At 38.0% G+C, this 24,321-nt stretch overlaps 2 protein-coding genes across 6 annotated transcripts in view; one reads left to right on the forward strand and one right to left on the reverse strand.

Moving 5' to 3' along the window:
* The window catches only part of FAM184B (family with sequence similarity 184 member B), a 45,309-nt gene extending 30,377 nt beyond the window's left edge, over window positions 1-14,932 (reverse strand). For 2 of the 4 annotated variants that reach the window (XM_054065007.1, XM_054065006.1), the window contains exon 1: window positions 9,699-14,932. In XM_054065007.1, coding sequence (XP_053920982.1) covers window positions 9,699-9,833 — 135 coding nt within the window. In that variant the 5' untranslated portion in view covers window positions 9,834-14,932. The remainder of the gene's footprint in view (window positions 1-9,698) is intronic. The other 2 variants (XM_054065004.1, XM_054065005.1) reach the window with 2 other exon arrangements.
* A 1,522-nt stretch (window positions 14,933-16,454) lies between these two features.
* NCAPG (non-SMC condensin I complex subunit G) overlaps window positions 16,455-24,321 on the forward strand; it is a 29,115-nt gene continuing 21,248 nt past the window's right edge. The window contains exons 1-5 of one of the 2 annotated variants that reach the window (XM_054065003.1): window positions 16,455-17,371; window positions 18,857-19,066; window positions 19,884-20,112; window positions 21,577-21,722; window positions 22,359-22,443. In XM_054065003.1, coding sequence (XP_053920978.1) covers window positions 18,911-19,066; window positions 19,884-20,112; window positions 21,577-21,722; window positions 22,359-22,443 — 616 coding nt within the window. In that variant the 5' untranslated portion in view covers window positions 16,455-17,371; window positions 18,857-18,910. Of the gene's footprint in view, window positions 17,372-18,024; window positions 18,211-18,856; window positions 19,067-19,883; window positions 20,113-21,576; window positions 21,723-22,358; window positions 22,444-24,321 lie in introns of those variants that run through there. The other variant, XM_054065002.1, reaches the window with a different exon arrangement.

Raw genomic sequence — 24,321 nt, forward strand, 5'->3', positions numbered from 1 at the left:
TTAAGGTCATTGTAGTCCAGGTGAATTTTTAGTGCAGAAATGAAGTCAACAATTCTGTGTCAATAGAAGAAAAAAATAAATGCTCTAATGGCATGTAATTCACTGCTAATTTAGCTCTCTGGTTTTTGTTATTTAAAATTTATAGGAGAGCTTGATAGGTTTATACTCCAGAAGTTTGATCTCTATTATGCCTCAAAAATATGAAATGCATCTGTCATTAACCAGACTTAAATACAGTGGTGACAGAATTCATTCGCCAAATTAATACTATATTTTCTAAAAATGTTTCATTACATCCCAGGTTTTTAAAGAACTTCCATGTCTCTAAAATTGTGGATATATGTTCAGTGCTTTCAAAGGTCTGTTTGTTATTTCTTTATATGATTCTAGATCTTTACCTGAAACTTTATCCTTCCTAAATATCTTTAAAATCTTGTTATGGATTATGATAAAACAACACTGTCCAATTTCACAAGAAATGCAGTAAACCAATAAATTCATCAAGTAAGTTCTCACTTGATTCCCATTTTTCAAAGTATTTCCTATTTTAAATACAGTAGAATGTGGAAATCTTGCAAACATAAACTGTAGAATTCTTGATTTAATTACAGCCTACATTAAAAAAGATTCTCCAAAACAAATACATATTTTGTGGAGACAAATATTATTATTTATTTAAACAACAATATTTATTGCAGGGTTTGCCTTTGATGTTAGATCTCTGATATGCACAGATAAAATGAGGCCTGTTTCTTCCTAATCCAGATTAAAGCGTTATACAGATTTGCCTGCACATGGGGCTGTACTGTAGGGACATGGTGGCTTGGTGTCACAGAGCCATAGTGTCACCAGCCATGTATTAATAGACTGAGTCCATCTAATTGGACTGATAAAAAAGGACCAAGAATAAGCAATCATGATAAAAGCTTCTATGCAAGGAGTTGACTCAATACAACCCAGCTCTCCAGCCCTGAAAGACACTGATCTAAGAAGGGGACATGAGATAACTTTGTTAGAGATTAAAACACTGGGATTTAGGCATTACTGGTGTGCCTTTTGTGTAAATTCCCACTACAGTCCATCAACACAGATTCAGTCAGTAAAGCTAACACAGACCTGAGAGTGATCGAGCTCCCTGAGGTAGACATGGAGATTCTGACTCGCCTAATCTCAGAGATCTCGTGCCATAGGTACCTGAAACATCCACACAGGAGCTGACAAGTATGCCACAGACTTTGCAGGATAACCGTGCTTTTCTGGAACTAGGCAGATTTTGGTTAAATCTCAAATTATATTAGTTTTATAGTTAGTGAAACTGAGTTCAGTTCCTAATGATTGGTCTACTAAATTACTCTCTAGGTTCTACTACTTACCTTGGCAGCTTGGACATATAGTACACATGAAGAACACTAAATCAAAGTATCTTAATCTCAAACCGAAACTCATCCATGCCATCTCTATGGACAAAAGTATAAAGGAGAAGGTAAACACCAAATTATAACCCATCAGCTTTTTCAGTTTACAAACTACAAAACAGATAGGAGGTGGCAGGTTAAAATAAACAGAAGATAGTATACCATGTTATATTCAACTAATTACAGATGTCCTGTCACAGGATTTTGTATCACTAAAAGGTCATTTAGATTCAAGAAGCGACTGGGCAAATTTATGAAGAAAAATCCAGTCAGGGCTATTAAATACTAAGATACTTTGGCAGTCTCTGAAAAACTCGCACAAATCACTGGAAACAGGGAGAATAATTCACGCAAGTGCACTAGAGGCATGTCATATTCCTATAGCTCTGTGAGTACCATCAGAGGAAAGCCACTGCCTCAGATGGACCACAGCATACAGTAGTTTTTAAAAGACATTTTTCTTTCAGTTTCTCTGTTCACTTGCAAAGTAGTATTGTAGGAACCAGTATCAATTTAATATAATGCAGTTAAAAGGGTACATAATAACATACATCACATAATACTACACTATTTCTGAGTAGAGATAAACTGAATACAGCCACTACTCACATTCCCATTTCAGGAAGACATTCTTATTAAGCATATGCTGGACACCTTCTGAGACTGCATCAATTATCATAAAATCAAGAAAATGTAACAACCATTTATCATCAGAAAAAGTGGAAAGAGTCTAGGAAATTTAAATTGATCTGAATAAACAAAGCAAGTCTCTGAGCAATCTGATCTAGTTGAAGATGTCCCTGCTTATTGCAGGGGAGGTAAACTAGACGACCTTTAACTATCCCTTCCAAACTAAACCATTCTATGATTCTGTGATAAAGGCCTAGTCCAAATGTTAATGCTTACATTTATTTTTAATTACATTTTAATTTTTAACATTAAAATGTGAAACTTGGAGCCTCACAAGTCTCTGATAGCATCATGTTTATATCATAAACAATGACTGCACAGGATGACCAAGAGATACTTGTCACTACTCCAACCTGACTACATCACTTGGCCACATTCAGAGTGCACTCACACATCTGGATGCAAAGTGTGCAGGGAGCTGCACTGTCCTCCAAACCACATTCCTCATCTTGAAAATCAGGGGATAAGGACTGTAACGCTCATTGCCAAGAGTGTAGTGGCAATACACTGTAGTTGCATTGCAATATCCTGTAGTTTTGAGACAACTCATCATTTTTATGAAATACTAAGGTGTATCAGCTTCTAAGTAAAAACATTTAAACATTGTAAAAACTTTTAAAAGTACCAGCTACAGTTCTTAGCCCTGTTAGCAAATTCTAGCAGTTCTCTCCTCCTGAATAAAATCAGCAAAATATTCAACTGCAATGTTATATTTAAATCTAAATGTGGCCCTTATATAACCTTCTAAATGTCAGCGCATAGTCACAGCCACATGCTGTAGCTTCCAAAGACAATTAAAATAGAAGAATTTTCTGGTAGTAACCTGTTTTAAGTTAAAAGTGTTTAAGTGCCTAGAGGCCAAGTCACATAAAGTTCTCAATGACAACTACGTAAAAAAGGCACAACCTTACTTCAGATGAATTTCCCAGAGTTCATTAACTTAAGAAAAAAATCCCTACTCTAAAATAGTCAGTTTGTGGTCTCCTCATGAAATAAAGGCAGCACTTCCTCAATGTTATGCGTGTTCTGCTGCCTCCAAGCCCTTTGGAAGACAAATGAATATACATTACATAAAAGGCCAAGTCTGAACCAGCACAGCCAAGCCTGAGCTATGGTGTCCCACTGGGAGGCAAGATAAATTAACTCAGTTTTGATACTAGACATTCACACACTTCCTAATGGGTTTAAGCACAAGCAAGAAAACTCACATGCCCATCTATTCCTACTAAAAGCACAGGTTAAATGGTCTTCTGCACCACACAGAACCAGTCTGGTCATGTACAGGCAGGAAAAGCAAGTGACTGGTACAGTGAGACAGTTAATATGTTTAAGATCTGACTGTATTGGTGGCAACAGAGGTAGTTCTACCTCAGTGTAACAGCTATTTTAATAAAACATAAACACTCTTTTACCTAACGAATACATGACTTTAAGGAAAAAAATAACAGGATACTTTATGGAAAAAAACATTTAATACACAATGATGAAGTGCTCAAATACCTAAATACACAGCTTCAGTATACTTAAGTGAGAATGCCTTAAGCTGAGCTGTCATTGACTTCTACCTTGGTATAATTTTCTCAATTACAAAATATTGGCATCTACCTACTGGTTAAAGTAACCGTTATGAGAGAGGTACAGTTATAGTGCCACTGGAAAGGGTACTTTTACACATTATCCATGACAAAAATCTAGAATCTTAGAAAACTCTAACCCTGCAATTTTCTTTTGTGCAGTTAATGGATCACTAGATATTTTATTAGCTCTGGCCTGCAATGTACATAGCAATGAAACACATAACACTTTGTACATAAACATTACCTAGGGTTTCTTGAAAAAGTGACTTGAATTAAGTATATAGTTTCATTATAAAGTAGCTTTGAGTTGTTGATTACTACGGCTGTCAGATTTTCTGCAAACTTGGCATAGTCAGTGACAAATTTGTATGACAAGAAGGTAATCCCAGTACATAGATGCCATTCTTATACCTTGGATTAATTGCAATGACAATTTCAAGCCATCCAAATAATAAGATTCTGTGTTACTTCCTAGTAGAAGTAAGCTATAGAAGTGGCTTTAATACTGCCTTTGACTACATGATCAACACAATTATATGACATTGCACATGGATTTTATGATTCAGGAGTTTTCTTTTAGTTCTGTAAGGAAAACGTAGTGATGACAAGTTAAGAAACCTTAGTCTGCACATTTTTGTCAGCTAGTACACAAAAATAACACTAGCTTTGAAATCTTGATAGAAAATTGTACATAAGAATAATGAAAACAAATACATCATCAAGCGAAGTACACGAGGATATTGATAGCTGACTTTGTTAGTACATAATGTAAGCAGCTTTACAAAAAGATTTTTTTGCTTTGCCTGCATGGAATCCAGTTTTCATATTCCTTGCCCAAAGGAAAAATTGTTGCTCTAAAAGCATGATCCTCTTTTATATGCTGTTCCATTTTGCTTCATTTCTGTAGAATACTGAATACCTCTCTAGAGAACCAAGATCAAAAAGCCTCAAGTACACAGGAGAGCTCTGGCAGCATGTAGCATAACAACTAACTGCACACCAGCCGAGCCACTGTAAGCATTGTTTACTGAGTTTTGTTAACAAATCACAGTAAATAAGGTCAATAAAATTAGCTTAAACTATGTGCGAAAGACAACATATTTCAACTAGAAACACAAGCAGACAACAGGAGGGCTCCCTTACAGTTGCCTAGCTCACAGGTTCTTCCAGAGCAAGCCATTAGAATTTGTTTATACTTCATTCCTTAATCTAACAGCCATTTTTTTTTAAATGACAAATAAAACAGGAAAGGTTAAAAGCCCCAATATATAATCATGCTGCAAAACACTGGAGGGGTGTAAACAGTCTACGCCCTCATGCATCAGGCCACCTGCTAATTCTTCTGTAAATTTCTACCCACAGAGTGAAGCTTAATAGAGCTAAATATAAACATACATCATACACTTCTGTGCAAGTCACACATCCTTCCTTAAATAACTAATGAAAGTGGGTTTTGCTTATCTGGCTGATTTTCCACTGAAGCTTATTTAATAATATTTCTATCCTGCTGACTGAGCTGAGGGGCAATAAACCTCCTGGTGACTGGTGGTGATAAGCAGCTGGAGTGTATAACATTTTCAACTGCTCCGCATAGAGTCATTAAGGAACATCTGCCTATGCTGCTGCTTCTAGAAGAGGAACATGCTTGCTCCCCTTTGACATTTCTTCCCTCGAAGGAAAAAAGGGCTCTTAATCGTGTTTTACCAGCAATTAACTTTTCTCTGCATAGGCATTCTCTTTTTCTGTTAAGGCTCATAGCATGCAACATACATACACAAAAATTCTTGCCAGACTGCTTGATTTTTCTGACTAACAATATCCTTGACCAGAAATACTGTAGCTTAAAATGTGCGTCTTACAACAAGGCCCCCAGATTCCCAATATAAAATCAGATGACTCTGTAGGGAAAATGAGTTTGAGGATAACTATTATCTACTGTTATTAAAAACATTGTTCCACTGGTATCCAGGAATTTGTCTCTAAGAAGGGAACAGAACCATTTTGTGGCTTAGGTAACTCTCTCATGACCAAGTAATATCACCATACTAGTTATTTGTATTAGGCTTGGTTCCAGAACTGTAGTCCAAAACAGCAGGTATGGTTTGAGCCCTACTGGCAGAGGTCTGAAAAGAAGCCTTAATAACACTGATACCTGCAGGGTATCTAGTTGTTGCAAGCCCTTCCTGAACTACCTTTTCAATGACAGCTGATCCCCTCTCTCAAGATTCCTCTTCAAGAGTTCATTTGCATTTCTCATCCTAGCTCAAGTAAAAAGAACTGTCCTGAGAATACATAAGCACATGAAAATCCTGTATTAGCCAATGTACCTTAAAAAACTGTAGCTTGAGGCATCAAACCCTAAGTGTCTTATAGAAGTCACTACGCATTTTAAACTCCATATTATTGCTAAACAGACCAGAAATACAAAGAACTGGCAAGCACAAAACAGCATGCTAAAGGTTCAGTGTCTGATGGAGAAGTCTAAACATATCACGAGTACCAAGTTATGCATTTTGCTACAGTTAATGTGAATGCATTAGTATTGCAGAAAGGCGCCTATCAATTAAATGTGTGATTCACTTACGCGAATGACAACAGCAGATGGACATTCCTGCTTGCAAGCAAAATGTTTCTGTTTTCATTTCTGAGTTCATTAATCAAAGTGTAGATCATTTGGAAATAGCTGCAATGTTATCTGATTTTAAGGTCAAAATTCAGAAAGCCTATAGACAGCTCTCATCCAAACTCACTAATCTTACCAGTGCCTTTAAACATTTTACCTGGGAACAAAAAAATTCAGTTTGCACTTTTTAATATTATTTTTATGTATCTACACATATTCAACTTTTTTTTTTCCAAACAAAACTTGGTTGTCCCACATGTTCATTTAGCCCTGGAAACTGAGGCTTTAAAAGGAAATCCTAAACTGTATAATAAATAATAATACCCTGCCGTATTTTTAATAGAGTACTTCAAATGTGGGCAGACAGAGCTTTAAAGGTAAACAAGGATCTGTGGCCACTTTTGCATTGAAATGCAAAGGCCACATTACTTTTGTGGAAAGAGCGGGGCACAGCAGAACAGGGAGCTTGACTGAGCTTACAAATATGCTTGTAGGTTCTGCTCATTGTTATAGCTTGATGTGGAAAACAATGTATGTTCTGCATGTCAACAGTGAGAAAAGTCAATCTTTGCAAGAAGGGCCAAGCATCTAAAAATACCAATAAACAGGCTACAAAAAGCAGTAGCTTCCTGCCCAAAGCAAACAAATAATTCTAAAGGCTTGTATTTTTGCTGCTACAAAAAATGTGCAGGACAAAAAAAGCATGACTGAAGGTATGCGCATTTACTATAGCCCACCTCTCCAACAGCAGAAATAGGGCGGCAATAGACTGGGTGCAGCTTTCAAGATCTCTGTGTCCTGATTACCTATTGCAATTCCTGCACCAGCTACAGTTTTACCATGTAATCAGCATCTCATGCAACAATGGAAACTCATCACTTCACCCAGTCTTGTTCTGCTGTTGATGCTTTTGTACACCACTCCTCTGCCTTCGAGAGAAGGATTCAACATAAGTAAAACTCTGTATCCTACACCTCATTTAAACATTTAGTAGTCATTACTCCTGGCACAATGGGAGTGGATGAGTAATTAAATCATTCTCTCCCCATCAATGAGAATCTAACACCACTGTTATGGGAGGCTGCAGCTGTATAACAGACATGAGTATCGCATACTAGGTTAGAAATAGGAAAGAAAAGCACTACAGACAATTTAAAGTTAGGTGGGATTTTATTAAAATTATCCTGACTGTGATATAGCCAATAAAACAGTGATTTAAAAGGGAATTCTAAAAGTTTCTAGGCCAAAAATGATAATAAATTTTCCATATAGCCATTTTTCAGCTAACCTGGTCTCACATTTTGCTCCTCAGATGTTTGTTGCTGGTGCAGTATTAGTCCACCCAGAATTTATAAGGGAAAGCTTATGATTAAAATTCCAGTTCTGCCATGACTCCTCTATAAGCGTATTGTTATTGCAGAGAAAATTGGTTCTTAAAGGCCACATTCCAAAACATAACGAATTGCTTTTCATAAGTACTTTTTTGAGCTTCAGTCATAAATCATCTCTATTTCAGATGACTGAAAAGTATCCAGAGGGGAAATTCTGCTAAAAGTGAAGAAATCACCCCACTCACGTTTTAACAGTAGAAATTTGCAAAAGCATCTGCAAAAAGCACTGTGATCAAATTTTGCCATGATCCTTTGCACTGGGGTGATTTTCTGCCTTTTACTGCTAAAATAGAACTTTCTTCTCCAGTTTGAAGACAAACTTTACAATGTCATATGATTTCAGAAAGCAATGAGACTTTTTCTCCCCAAAAAATTTACTCAATATTAAAGAGACTTTAAAAAGAATCATTTGATATAAAAAGGAAGGCACGGAAATCTCTACAGAAAATTAGGTTAGCTAGAGAGATGAACATTGTGAAGAAGTTTTTCTTTACACAGATCTCATCAAAATGCTCTTAAATCTGCTGTCAAATAATGGATCACCCAGAGAGAGGGAGCTAGTGATTCCTCAACTCTTGTTGCTGTGAAGTACAAGCTATCAATTAATAGAGATCCAGCTATTGGTTTTCAATTAGAAAAGGTAATACTGTGATTTTGTGATTATTTTGGGTTTTTTTTCGAGTGACACCTATGGACAAATTTTACTTACTGTGCAGAATTCATCAAAGATAGCAAGGGAGTACCACATAGAAAAAAGGAAACAACATCTTAATCTAATTTACAGTCTGTCACGTACATTTCACTGTGGTTGAGGAGTCATGTATTTTATCAATAAACAGAAAGTGCTTCTCTCTAAGAATTTTTACAGACTTCACTGATCAAACATATATGTGCTCAAAATAATAGGAGTGTTTATATGGATACTTTTGCTTCAACTACTACAGAATGAAAATGCACGTTGAAGAGTAATGTGTGCATATGGAGGCAAAAAGTAAGGATCAGATTGTGTACAAATACCATTATATAAATATAAAATCAAAGTAACTATTGGTATAGTACAGCAAGTATAATACAGCAATTATATGTGTAAACATAGGTAGCACTTGAGTATGTCTTCATACACGATATACACTATCGCATACAATCATTATTAGATGAGAATAATGGCACTGTAACTACTAAGCCATTTCAACTAGAACATCTTCATGATTTCCTGTTGTTTGACTCGTATCTTTAGTCAGCGTTTTTCCATTGCTAAAATGTCTTTCCCAATTGCAGTTAGGTTACAGAACATGGACCAGCCGGATTACTAAAAGAGGGTAGGAAAACAGGTTTTTCTGACAACGGTGCAGCGTGGAAACAGCTTAAAAGAAAACTGCCACCTCTTATTTCTTAACAGAATATGGAAAACGTTCAAAATATTTTGTAGTGTAGATTGGCATTGACTAACAAGTTTTACTACAATATACTACGCAATTTAGTCCTCCCTCTTTTCCGACTCTCCTTTCTAAACTGTTATTTAAAGTAACTCCACTTATGCACATCGGGAACAATTATCTACAACGTTACGCGTGTACCACAGCTCGGCTACAGTTTTGCAACGATATTGCTCGAGAGCCTATAAAGCGCTAATGAATCGGCGTCTTCGCAATTCAGGGAAAAACGCAATACCGTCAACACGCCTGAGCAGCGCACAGGCAAACCCTGTGCCTGGGCAGAGCTTGAGCTCTTCTCCCTATTCCTGCAGGCTAATCGGAGCGGCTAAGACGTCGATCGCCCGGCACAAAGGCAACCCGCTAAGCCTGGTCTGTAGCACCCGCGAGGGAATGCCTGGAAAAAAGTTAGTGCACACAGATGTTTTTAGGAACAGGCTTACAGGTTTCCCTTCCTTCTCGTGAGACACGGGCCATCCGGGCCATCCGAGGAGGCAGCTCCGAGCCAGCCCCACCGCCCCGGCCGGGCAGCCTCACCTCCCAAGGAAGACTGAAGCAGCGAGACTTACCTTGGTGAGCTGGGCAATTTTCTTGCACATTTTCACGTGTATTTCCCGATTGTACTCCTCTGCCGAGCTGCTGCAAGCGGCTTTACATCCATTGCAAGTCTCGGGCTGATAAATCTTGTTTATGCCAGAGGCCATTAGACTTGAATTTTAATCCAGGCTGGCTGCGTACGCTCCAGGCAGCGCAGTCCTGTCCTGCTGCTGCCCCGCGGCTGCTGCACGTACTCACAGCCCCATAGCGCTGCAGGAACTTCAGCCCCAAACAGGGCGAGCTTTGGCCACCGATGCTCTCCCTCCGTGCAGATGTCCCAGTCCTTCAGCAAAACACCCAGGCGAGGAGGTAGAGAACAACACGTGCAAACATCCTGACTGGGTGGGTTTTTTTTTTTTCCCCTCCCCTTGTCTTCAAATGGTTGGGCTTCTGCCAGGAGAAGATGCCAGAGGCTGGATGCTACTAATTCCCCACAGGAGATGGTGAGCCAGCCATACAGGCAGGAGCACAGACGTTGCTGGGCATCTGTTACAAAGAGTGTCTGCAGATAAAGTCGTATCACCTTCCTGGGCTGCCAAAGGGTTGCAGAGGTCACCAGAGAAGATGATGTTGTCACCTTTCATAAGCTCTGTTATTTTGTCAGTCCTCTCCAAGTCTGGATGGTCTAAGACCAATAAAAGGATGTTCAATGTTTGCTGCTCTGCTGAAAGCTGAGACACACACTTGAGCTCAGCTGAGCTCAGGAATGACATCCAGTATTTGGTCCACCCTCCTTACCCAAAGAGGCTGCTCAGTGCCTCTCAGTGACACAAAAGGCATCGGAAAGGTGCCAGAAGAAAACTTGACAATATTGCTGGGCACTTTTTCCTCATTTGCAAGCAGTTCCCTCTCTTCAAAGAGACCAAGCTTCTACAAGTATAAACAAATAAATGGACAGAAATGGCAGAAAAAAGGGCACACAAAGACAAGCTATTAAGATAGGATTTTTTAAAGAAGAAAATGTTTAGTGGACATGTTTAAACGAGCCTAGAAGAGAAAGCAGAAGGAGAAAGCAAAGTAGGTGAAGTCAGAGGTGGAAAAGAGGAAAGGGAAAACGGAACAGGTAAGAGTAGCCAAGAGCTGCTCCACATCACTTTGATGTGTCACTGCAGCCAGTACAACAGACCCCATGGAGCAGGTCAAGCACCAGACTTCAGCTCACAGTGGCTTGCAGCCAGCCAGAGAGGACATGAAGCTGCTGCTTCCACCCTGCCCCATGTAGGTAAGGCAGCTTTCCCATCTCACCTCCTGGTAGCCTTTCCATCCTTCTCAGGGAATAAGATTCCACTTTGCTAGATGGATTTGAAAAAGAGCTTCCTCAGAACTATGCCAATTGGGAAACATGATTATCCGGTGTCAGCTAAGGAAAGGAAAAAAGGAAAAAGGAAAATCCTCAGTGCGGCCAATAAAAGATAAAGCACTTAGGAATAAACACTCCAAGAGGAAAAAGAACAAAGCAGAAGAAGAATGCCTGCAAGCAGTGGGGAGGTGAAGTAAGAAGATGTAAGAAGAGAAGACCTTGGGACAGAGAATCCAAACACTTAAACTGCTGAGAGAAAAAGAGAGACTTTAAATCTCTGGAGCCAGAAAGAACCCTCCAGAGTAAGAGGAATGGAGACTGACTGGGAAACAGCATAAGAGAAGGGAAAGGCCAGGAAGGAAAATGAAGATGGTCACAGTTTCTGGGAAATGCTAAGCAGGGAAGAGAACTTTAGAAAGGTAGAACAATACTAAGAAAATGTAAGAAATAGAGCCTTGCACACAGGAATGACCTTGTTTCTTCATTCATAGGCATTAGTGTCCAAAATGCTGCTGCCAGTGACTGGAAAATTTTCTATGAATAGAGTATAAGCACATGCTCCTGTCAGTTGTCTGGTATCTGATAAGACATGTAGTCACATTTGAATTTAATTCAGTTAATATGGCTATAGTAGCTTCTCTACATCGGCAGCAATTTGAGAAAAAGCGTAGAAACTTAATGATATGTAAAATTTTGATAAAATTGCCAAGCTTACTAGGACAATAAAGAGAACACAAAGGCCTAAAGCCATTTCTTAGCACCTTGCCTCTCCTCTGCAAAGGAACAAAATTGAGTGAAAATAGAAACCAATTAGGAAAAATGCAAAAGGTTTTAAAAGTACGTACAATGTTACCTATGTTATTGCTCTACTAGACAAACAGTAACATTTGTGTTTTTTCTCCTGAACAGCAGAGGACATAGCAGACTTAAGAGATTTGAGACACGTAGGCACAGGCAGAGCAGAAGAGCACAGATCTTCAGGGACGCCTGGAAAAAAAAAAATTGAGATATTTTCAAACAGACTTTTTATGTTATTGGGGGGATTAGAGGGAAAAAACTTGAGGTTTCATGATAAGATGATGTGTTAGAAGAACAGAGTTCATCACTGGTAAATTATTTTGAGGCCAGACAAGACTTTTAAGTCAATAATTCAAACATTGGGAAAGCTTCAATCAGATCTCATGCACTAGAAAATGCACCACAGAATATAAATTCATAGATGACTCAAGTTCCTTAGTTCCACCAGTCAAAAAAACCCACTTGGTTTCAATAACAGAATTTCAGCAGATAACGCCAGAGCTTTTCAATGAGAATTACAGATCTTTTTCTCTTCTAATTGATCTAAGAATTGTGTATAAATAAGATCGCAAAGGAAGGACGTAGTCACAAAACATAATTTAGGTGTGTAATATACAAATGTGGGGTTTGCAAGAACCACATAGAATGCTTAAGTACATTACAGAATGTTGTGAACTTGGGGCAGTATATGGAAACGACAGTTTAAAATACAAATTAAACATCTAAATAGAAAACACATATACTTCTGCTTAAATTATTATTGTTCATTAGTTTTAAATTATGAGAGAAGGTGGTCTGGACACTACTGTCTTTATAAATCTATGAATAACTACACAGGTTTATAGCGTTACTGCTAAGATGCATTAATTAATTTACCTTTTTCTTGTAGAGAACAAGTCATATATGGATAAAAGACTATATAAGCCTTCCATTTTTTGTATCTCCCGCTTGTTGAATATGCAGACTACATAGCTTCTGAAGTCTTCATAATCCTTTGCAGTCCTTCTAACTCAGGTCACTGTGGTATGCATAATAGAGTTGAGAGACCTTTGTTGTACAAACTTTAGTCTGCTCAACCTTCAATTCTGGAAAATCATAGCACATAGACTACTATTATAGGAGAGCATGCTTTTTCTCTTACGTTGATAGTACGTTAGGCCATTATTACACGACAAAAATTGGATGTTCTGTTCATCACATTCTTCAAAAATTTGGGTCTCTCTTTTTTTAAATAACATAATATTGAAGGAGTACTTACTGCTCTCAATCAATGAGGAATCTAACAGGGCTTCTGATGGGCTTGACTTGGAATTAAATCCTCTTGTTTTAGAAGCATGAGTAGGGGAACCAAAAATCAAATTACTTTCCCCTTGTACAATGCTTTTTTTAAAGCCTTTCTCCCTCTGTCACAAATAAAAGAAACAAACTTGGAACAAAATCTGCATGCAATATAATTAACTTTTGCATTCTTATACTATTTCTATGGTACCAAAGCATTTTCCATTACTTCGTTAACACAAAAGTACTTTGTCCTGTCACATATTTAGTCTGTAACAGTGATTCAGAAAAGTTCTCTGATAGCTGATCAGTCAATCTCAGTAAATATTTAAAAGAGCTTCTAAGTCAACATCATCAGGACTGGCATATAGGAAAAGGTGCAATAAAATCACTGCCACCAAGCCAATTATCTTTAAATGGCTGAAACAAGTGAGCTATTCTGCTCAACCAATCCACTATCTGACTTCCAATAAAGCTTGTTTGGGGATTGCAAGTAAGAAAAAGAACAAGTATAAAGTGGTTCTGCCACTTGTACATCTTGAGTAATTACATATGTATAATTCTCTCTCTCTCAATATATAAAATACATAGAACTACTTTATAATTTTAATTTATTTCCACCTCATAAAGCAAACAGGATTTGAGAGTCCAATTCAAAACTCACCACTATCACCACTGATTTCCTCATTGAAAAGTGTTACTATTCAAAAAAGCATATACAATTTTATAGCTGACTTACATACACACAAGTTCTTGAGGAATGTGGTGAACAGAACTTCTAATTACTACTATGTAATAATGGCCCAATTATGAATGAAATATGCTGTGCTTATATTTTTAATGTGGAAACTGGAACCAACCAGATTCATCAGTCATGGAAGCCTTGGAACACCTAATAAAAAGGATAGCTTCCTTTTTTCACCTGTTTTTTTACCCAGTGACCTACATCTAAAAATACCACAAAGTAACTGGCATTGCAGCAAGTTTGGCGTACCCTGTGGTACTACGCATTTGCTCACACAACAGGGCTGTCAAAGAAAAGAGAAAGGATCTAGAACAGTGGGTCAGAAGTAGAGAGAGACAACCACAATTAGACTATAGCATAACAGGTAAGGTCACTATTTCAAAGGACAAGAAAATCTTAAATTATTAGAGCACACTGCCCTCCAGAGCCTGAAGTACCATTCCAAGTTCTGAGTTTCATCGTTCCTTTCCTTTTTAGATAGAACTGTGAAACCCACTAGCCACAATCTCTGTGCCTGTGGTGCTGGTGAGGGTCTTGCCCTCCCAGTTAACTATCATATTGACCCCTCAGGAAGTAGCTGGCCCTTACTGAGCTCTGAGAGTTAGATCAGAAAAGGACCAAAGGTCCAGGGCTGATCTGAGATGAGGCTCCTGGGCCCATGGCAAGGGGTGTGGTTGGAGGCCCCAGGTGAAGCTGGTCAGGGATCATTAAAGCTTATTAGTGCAGCCAATACTGAAACATAACCTGTAAAAACTGTGACAGCAAACACCTCTGCCAACTGAAAGTACCTGGTATTGTAAGAAGGCTGTTACACTTTAAGCAGCACAAAGTCTAAATGGCCAACATCTGTGATTCTACTTCAGCATGTTATATACCTACACACGAAATACCAGTTATGACACTGGGAATCTGGATCCCTGTGGCATATTTACTGAGTTAGACTTCAATTTGTCATAATGGAAGCCTAGCTTCTTTTTTCTCCTAGACATACAAAGCGTAGCAGAAAAATTTGAAGTAGAATGGAAGAAGTAAATCTCACATCCTGGATGAAATACATCATAATGGACTTCATGCTATTCACACCAGGGAAAATCCTCATCTGTAGATGCAGGTAGGCATCCAAAGTTATGTGAATAAAAATGATTCAGTTTGCATTATTAGTTTCACTTAAAAGAGAAGTCCTGGGTTTTTAAAGCCACAAGAATCACAAAGTTTTACTAGCTCTTCTCTTCCTGTTTTCATCCTCTTCTCCACAAACAGACACCTATAGCTGTAAAAAGCTAGAGAAAAAGCTATTGTCCAGTAAAAATATCTTAAATAGCAAGACTGTCACACATTGTTTTCCCTAAAAAATATAATTTTACAAAACACCCAACTCATTGAGGATTTGTGGTTGATTTTAGTGTTTTTGTAGTGATTTCTCCAACATAAAACAAAAAATGTTTACAAAAAAAGTTAACATATAAGATCTTATGTTACTATTGAACTTCTGCATATAGAATCCATTTCCTACTTCCTAGTAGCAGAAGGGGATTAGGCCAGATCCATATAGTTTAAAAGTTAATATAAAAGACTCACTTTAAAAAGCAGGTATCAGTTTTAAAAATAAAGCAATATACGATAATGCAATATGTCAGGAAAAAAAACCTCTGCAAAAGTATAAATGATTTAATAATAATATTTTTTATCTAGAAAGCAGAACACTTTTTCTTCTGCTGCTTCCCTTCATTCTTCACATACAGCTCTCATACTATATAGTCCTTGACACAACTGTAAAGAGAAAAAAACATTCCATTGTTTTGTTGAGAAAAATCTTCTTAAAGAAAACACCAGGAAGATTCAGATCTGAGACAAGACTGACCCCTAGTGCTTATCTATTTTATTTGGTAACTGTATTTTTTTTAATTAGAAAGGCAAAACCCCCTTGTCCAATACAGGTTCTGCCTCTTTGACCTGTTGTCGTTTGATGGTATTTCATGTGTCCTTACTAAGTATCATAACTTGAGGGAATCAAACACTTTTTTAAAAAAGCCTAAACACTTACAGGCATCAAATACCTTAAGTTCCTCGTGTCCACAGTTCACTACTTCTGTTCACATTTTTGAATGCTGTCCGTAACTCCGTAATTTATATATGCTCAGAACATTTCCTCTTAGCTGATAATCTCCTGCCTTGCTTCTTATCGAATACCATCCCTGTCTCATAGTATGTTCTGTAACCTGTAATGTATCTCTGGAATTTGATCTTAGTTATCTTTCCTGGTTTTAACGAGACACAGAGTTTATTACTATTCTCAAGTTCAAGGATTTCTGGAAAAACACTAGGTTCACAACAAATGCTTGAAAATTTTTGGAAAATCTCCCCTAGTCTGTAAGAAACACAAACACACATTCCAACAAGTCAATTATCCATACTATCCATCTCCCCCCACCCCCCCGCCAGCTGATAAACAACAAAAGAAATGTTTCAATAAGAAATACTGTCTGCAAGTTGGATTTAGCTTAGGTAGTTCATTCAGCGAATTAAGTAACCAGCTAGTTAACCTGTCACCTAGTGAACTTAATCTCATTTGTTATGATACAAGAAGTAGTCACTATTACAAAAAGTTGAATGTTTTTTTATTTAAGCTAAAGTTTCATCTAAGTAATTGTATTTCTTGAAAGTTAGACAGAATACCCCTCTGATTGATAGCATGTTTTCTTTTGGACAGTGTTCTTCCAGACACTGTTCATTCTTTGAAGATGGTAACATCTTGTATGAAGTATGATCTGTGCTGAACAGATGTGCCTTCTTCTGTAATCACCTCTGTTTGCAGTTTCTTTTTATTTCAAAAGTAGGAGGGTCAGACAGAGAGGTGGAGCCTCCAAATTAGCAAAAGTTTTGACTCTTGTGAAGTTCATAATAACATTACAATTAGCCCTTGGAAAGTAGTAGAACATGCGTAAGATTTCTGGGAATATCTTTATATATTCAACTAAGTGGGAAATAAATTCTGCAACCGGCTTTTGTCTCACTGCACAAGATTTATGCAGATCACTGTCTTGTGTTGCTTAGGCCTGATAAAGGATCCTTGCTTTCTAAAACTCCAAATTGAGATTTTTATTTGCCATCATTTTTGTTATCAGTTACATAAATGTTTGAAATAGGGAAAACGACTGTACTGTTGACAGACTAGCTGAGCATTTTGTGTCTCATTGGATAGCTATTCTCCAAAGGGCTTTTACTACTTTAAGACACATGCTGGGTTTTCCTGGTGTGCTTCTCCTGTTGCTTCAGTCTCCTGTTTACAAAACACAAACAGAATTATTTTTCCAGATGGTCACATTTGGGAGAGTGGCTGAGGGCAGCATCAGAATTTACCAGGCTTACTCAACTATTTTGCATCAGGGAGGTGATTCTGCTCCTCTGTTTCTCTTTTGTGAGATCTCACCTGGAGTACTGTGTCCAGTTCTGGAATCCTCAACATAAAAAGGATATGGAGATGCTGGAACATATCCAGAGGAAGGCTACAAACAGGATCTGAGGTATGGAACATCTCCTATCCAAGGGCAGGCTGAGAGAGTTTGGGTTGTTCAGCCTGGAGAAGAGAAGGCTCCGGGATCTTATGGCAGCCTTCCAGTACCTGAAGGGGCTACAGGAAAGCTGGGGAGGGACTGTTTACAAAGGCTTGTGGTGATAGGACTAGGGCAATAGGTATAAACTGGTAAAAGGCAGATTGAGACTAGACATAAGCAGTAATTTTTTTACCATAAGGGTGGAGGAACAGGTTGTCCAGGGATGGCTGCCCCATCCCTGGAGGTGTTCAAGGCCAGGCTGGATGGTGCCTTGGGCAGCCTGATCTAGTGGGATGTCCCTGCCTAAGGCAGGGGGATAGGAACTGCATGATCTTTAAGGGTCCCTTCCAACCCAAACCATTCTATGGTTCTATGAACACACATTCTCCTCAACCACAGCCAAACACACCCCGACCTCACTCGACCGGACCTGACGCTCCCCACCTCCCCCGAACAAGATGGCGACGCCGCCCACACGCAAAGACTAGCGCAGGCGCCCCCTCTTCCCTTCCCGCCCCTCCCGCCACGCGTCTCGCGAGACTGGAAGTGGTTCTCGCGCGCCGGGTTTGAAGCGCGGGCGCGGCGGCCGTTGGCGGGGCGTAAGGGGGGGGAAGGTTGGAGACTGTGAGGGGGAGCGGGGCCCGAGCTAACGGGGGGCTGGAGCGGAGCGAGGCGAGAGCGGCTCCCTCTCCGCAGCCATGGTAGCGAAAAAGAAGCTTCTGCAAATCAAGGAAGCCTTTCAGCTGGCCCAGAAGCCTCACCAGAACCACGCTAAACTGGCGGTGGCTTTGAAGAGCAGCTATGATCAGGTACGCTTGGCCTCGGGGCCCTCGGCAGGAGCTGCGGCCGCCGGGCTGAAAGGAACGAGTCTTGAAAGGGTCTGGCGGCGTGGGTCTAGCGGCGTGGGTGTGGTTGTCGGTCTGTGTCTGATCAGGATCAAGGTCTTGGTCAGTCTTGTCGGGATGCTTTTCCTTGGCTTGGCAGGGAGCCTTTTCTGCCCTGTTTCTGCTAAAGCTAGTGTGCCTGTGGAAGGCCCTGCGACTTAGAAAAGCAAACACGCCGCATGCTGAAGTCCTGCACGCTGTTATCTCGTGCGAACACGAGTGTTAAGAGCAGCCCGCGGTACATGTTAACGGTGTTGTGTTAATGATGTTTGGGTACCCGGGGAGTAGGTCTGGCACAGGATAATAATGGGTGTTTATTACCGTTCAGAAGCCTGTTAGTGGGTAAATGTAAACTCCACAATGGAGTCCAGCGGTCGAGATGCGTGCCTGCTGTGGAGTTAAGAAAAAACATTCAGCAGGGAGCACACAACAGCGGGAGAGCCCTAACTGCAATATTTAAATGGAAGCTGTCAATTCTAAACTGATTTGTTATATTTCTCTCTGGTATTGCTTTTGAAAGATGAACCAGGTAGTTATCTTTTGTCGTGTTGTGATTTTTACTTTTTTTCAGTTGGAAGATAAGGAAGATTTTAAGGAAAAATTCATTCATTTCCTTAAGTATGCTATGATAATCTACAAACGGGAACCAGCAGTGGAACAAGTGATCAATTTTGTGGCTAAATTTGTTAGTTCGTTTTATCAAATGGAGAAAGAGGATGGTAGTGAGGAAGGAGAAGAAGATAACTTGTTTTTGAATTATGTGTTTAACTTTCTGCTTGAGGTACAGTAACACTTATTCAATCTTTAACATAGCAAATGGAAACTTCATGTACTGGGGGAAACTTGCTGGCAATCGATATGATGCGTACAAACTAGAACTTAAAAAGCGAAAGCAGGCAAATCTAGTGTTTTATGAGTAATACCACGCTCCCTATAACCCAACGACTGGATTTCAAAAATTAGGCCCGTGAGAAAATATGAACTGGTTTCTTATATGTCTGTCAGATGTGTCATTACAGGCTTAACTATAGGTGCATTTATAAGTGTCAAATTGTGGAATTGTTGTGGAAAGGGAATTATACTGTTTCTTTGATAAGTAAAAATATTAAAATATCTTTCATACAAGTATGATTGCCATATGTATGATTCCTTTCTGCTTATTGGAAGTATTATCTAGAAAGATGATCAACCAGTATTTTGACATGGGAAAATTATTGTCTGGGGCAAGATCACTAGTCATGATTGCTACTATGGTTTTTTTTTTTTTTTTCCTTCTAATGTTTTTATGGAGACAGTGGGGTAAGTTAGCTAATAAACTGTAGTTTACATTGTGGTAAGCATGTTTCTTCCTTTGTGAAGGCATTGCTGATTATGTAAAATGCTACTGATATAAGTAATGGGCTATAGTTGTTTTCCAGTTCTATGACTTTTTAATTTTATTAAAAATAAACTTAAATGGGAAAAGCTTTTGAAATAAAGAAATATGTATTTCATGTACTGTACAGAATATTAACTACTTAGCGGTGTGTATTTTTAGCTTTATTTTGGAAATGAGAAAAGTGATTATAAGGATACATTTTTTTTTTCCTTTTCCAAAGTCTCATAATGCAAACAGCCATGCAGTCAGATTTCGAACATGCCAGCTTATTAATAAGATTTTGGGAGATATGCCAGAGAACGCCCAGATTGATGATGATTTATTTGATAAAATTAATGAAGCGATGCTGATTAGAGTTAACGATAAATTTTCAAATGTAAGAATTCAAGCTATCTTGGCTTTGTTGAGACTTCAAGATCCTCAGGATGAAAACTGTCCTGTTGTTAATAGTAAGTAGTATTTGGTTTGTTTCACTTAAGAACAACATTTATTGATTTATATTGCTTTAAAACATTTTAATACATTTTTAAAGCATTGAGTAAACAAATCTTAGAGGGTATTTTTGTAAAAATTTGTAAACTGTGGAGCTTTTTGTCAGAGTTGGTTGTGGATGCTAGAGTTGTGTATGTTCAAGGAGAAAAGACAGGTTTTCTTGGAAGAGAGATTCACTGGGGATTAAATGACAGACAAATCATATTGGGCTCACGCTATTCTATGAACTGAACGTTGCTGAAGGATGGCGAGCATAATGGTATGTTGTGAATTGGGGTGGAGGTACAGAATCATTTGGGCTCTCAGAGACCTTAAAGGTCATCCAGTTCCAACCCCTGTGCCATGGGTAGGGACACATGATACGTGCCTGCTCAGTTCTTACCCTCTATACCCTCCAAGGACTTATGGTTTGCACCATAAGAGGCAAACCAATTCCTAACATTGAGGTATACTTTTGTAGGTGTTGTTTGTTTGTTTTTTTTTTTTTTTCCCCCTCATCTTTCCCATGGATCATTTCCTTTAAGAGATCAGCACCTCGGGAAACCTAGCTTTCTTGATGCTGATTTTGTGCCCTTTGTGGGTTTCTTTGTGTATGATATGATTCTTGACTTAGCCTGTACTTCCATTGGACTGTAGGTTTGTACCAGCACAGCTGTTGTTGTGTAAATTGTACCCTGATTAAAGATACCTTTCTGTCTTTTGTGAAAAGAATGTTAGGATATTTTTTTAAGTTACCTTCTTTGAATTTTTATTTTTGAATTGTTTCTTTATAATTTGCTTATTTAGAAGCACATAAATTTCATAGTCAGTTGTGATCTTGCAGGGCATGATGATGAATTGTAGTATTCTTTGAATAAATTCTTTTTGTTTTTGCTTTTAATTCTGAAGAAAGGTCAAGAGTGTAACAAAAAGCATTACAGGAGAGATTTACTATTTGAGTTTCTGAAGGCTTAATAGAGACTGCAGTTTTTCAATTTATAAGAAAATTTTAGGTAATTTTTTTTTTTGAAATTTTAAAAGGTAATAATGATGTATAGCTGGTGAATAGAGGTCTTATGGAGCCAACATTTGGGAGTGTGGGAGTGTGGTTTGTTGTTTTGTTTTTTCTTTTGTTTGTGTGGTTTTGGACAGTAAATGACAAAGTGGTTATTTATAGATTGGACCTGGAGTAGCAATTTTCAGTGGTGTTAACTGAAAATCCTACTTATAAATACAAATATTATTTTTGTAGTTGAACTTCTTTTTGAGGTCATAGCTCCACAGCTAATTGGTATAAAATCTTGAGGATGTGACCCTAAACTGTTCTCTAAACAAGCAGGGCAGGAGTTTCAGTAACAGATGCTGGGTTTTTGAGTATTTTCTGTTTTTCTACAATGTTTCAAACTCTTATGAAAACATTATTATGACTGTTTTACTTTCAGTTTACAACACATTGCTTGAAAATGATTCAAATTCAGAAGTGAGACGGGCAGTGCTGTCATGTATTGCTCCATCAGGAAGGACTTTGCCAAAAATTGTAGGCCGCACTATGGATATAAAGGAATCTGTCAGGAAGCTGGCATATGAGGTAAGTTGGATCACTCAGTATTATTTCAAAGATTGACTTAGGGAAAAAGCTTTAAAAATTTTTTTGTGTTTTGCTCGTTAAACACTAAGAACAGTTAAATAATTTATTTTCAGTTGCTGGAATTTTGAAGATGAGTTAATATAAGCTTTCAAGTATTCTATATATATATACACACACAACACACCCACCCCCGAACTTGACTGTAGAATTTTCTTGATAGAAATTACTTTTGTAGTATAACTTGGCTCTGCAGGATTAGACAGTAAGAATATAGGTTATGTATACAACCTTTGTTTTCTTTTATTGGTTCTTTTCATTGCGGGTATTCATTGCTTTTGGAGCTTTAAAGAGAGAATAGTTTTCCTATCCAGGTATTGCATTCAAATGGAGCTGCCAATCTTCTAAGATATTTGATAACTTTATTCTGAATTTATTTTATTTTACATTTTATTCCATCCATAAGAATCTGCTTGTTAATGTCTTGGTATGATGCTGATGTTTCAGATATTAGAGACTTTTATTGACTTATGGTTTCTGTGGGTTGGTATAACTGAGAGTTTAAATCCACAGGTAGTTTAATGAATTCAGTTGTTATCATTTGTAGAAGTTTATTTAAGTATCTTCATGTTTTTTGAGGTTTTGGCAGAAAAAGTTCACATGAGAGCTTTATCAATAGCACAGAGAGTACAATTGTTGCAACAAGGACTTAATGACAGATCTGGTAAGAGATCGGCTTTCTCAATGTCTTAATATAAATGCTTAAAATGGAATACTTTCTAATGTTTTTGGGGTGGTTTATGTGGAAGCTGTGATGGGAATAACAAAGAGCTTAAGGGGAGTCATGAGGTATCAGGAAATGTTTAAGCACAAGAAATTCTGCCTGCTGCTTTGGTTTTCCATTCACCTTATAGCGGATGAACCAGAAAAAGATTGCACTTTCAAAAAACTAAAAGCCACTGAGCTCTAAAATAGAACCATATGCTATGAAATTTAAAACCCAACAATGTAATTAATTACTTTTTTATACTTATGTGTTTATTTAGTGAATTTTGATATATTTTTGTAACTAATTAATATATTCAAGAACTGAAATTTTAAACATTAGTATCAGTTTGATAATTGTTTTTTATATGTTTATTGTGTGCATTCAGAGAGAAAGATTCTCAGCTAGTTAGTTTTCAATTTACCTAGATTGAAATATTTTTTAGTAAATTTTTGTTTGACTCTTACTCATTTCATCATGAAGTGGCTTTATTCTTTTTTATGTCCCCTGTACGGTACCATTTTTTATACAACGAGCCATTGAGAATGTACCCATAATTATCTGTGGTGCTATTGCCAAAAGATCACATGCATCTCAGTGAGACAATTTTGGCCTGCCTACATAGAATACGTTTGGGTTTTTTTTTTTTTTTTTTCCACAATAGCAATTATATACATGAATTTCACAATAAAAGCTCCCAGTTTTACTAAATCCTATTGCGTTACCCAACTAATTCATTTGGAAAATCTTTACTAAGTCCTATTGAATTTTACTCTTGAGATTTTTCCTTGCGTAGTGATGTACTGCTTGTGAACTGTGACAAATATGACCTATGTGGATATTCACTATCAAGACAAAAGTACCTGGTTTATTTGTAACTGGAGGTCTTAAAGTGTGTCCTGTATGCGTGTGTGCTTTTGGTCTACTTTTCTTTTTGGCTAGTCGGGGATTATGTTAGTATATTCTTGAAAACAAAGGAAGAAATCCTCAGCTGCGTGCTTTCTTATGCAGTATATAACTACGCTTAAAAATAAGTCCTCCTTCTTTATATTATGTTTTAATTAGTGTTTTTGTCTACTTACCCTGAATTGTTATGTGGTAGTCTAATGAAGTTTCTCAGGTTTTGGTTTTGAAGTTTAGCACAGACAGATCCATGTTCTGAATATCTATTTCTTATCAGGATACTAGTTTGCTGTATAACCTAGCTAGCTGCTGCTTGTTTACTGGCTGCTTCTCTTCCTCCCTCAACAATGGGCACTGGAGAGAAGCAGATTTAGACTAGACGTAAGGAGGGATTTCTTCACAATGAGGGTGGTGAGGCACTGGAACAGGTTACCCAGGGAACCTTTGGATGCCCTGTCCCTGGAAGTTTCCAAGGCCAGGTTGGATGTGGCCTTGAGCAGCCTGGTCTGGGGGAGGTGTCCCTGCCCATGTCAGGGGGGTTGGAACTGGGTGATCTTTAAGGTCCTTTCCAACTCAAGCCATTCTAAGAGTCTATGATTCTATTGAGGCATTGCTCCTTTTCTTGACACTCATAATCACAAGGGAAATTATTTGCCAGTGTATTTAGCCTCAGTGATATTGTATACTCTTTACTGTGCAAAATAGGTTTAATTTCCATTTTGGTCTCATATATATATATCTCGTATATATATATGGTCTCATATATATATATCTCATATATATATCTCTCGTATATATATATACACGTATGCGTATCCAATAGTATTTCCTCATTTTGATCTCTTGCTAATTCTGTAACCTTGAATATATATGTCTTTATTGAATTTGCTGATCTGAGTAACTCACAAGCTAACAAGAGAAGAACCTGCTCAT

The sequence above is a fragment of the Cuculus canorus genome, chromosome 4, assembly GCF_017976375.1.
Source record: "Cuculus canorus isolate bCucCan1 chromosome 4, bCucCan1.pri, whole genome shotgun sequence".
NCBI classification, from domain to species: domain Eukaryota; kingdom Metazoa; phylum Chordata; class Aves; order Cuculiformes; family Cuculidae; genus Cuculus; species Cuculus canorus.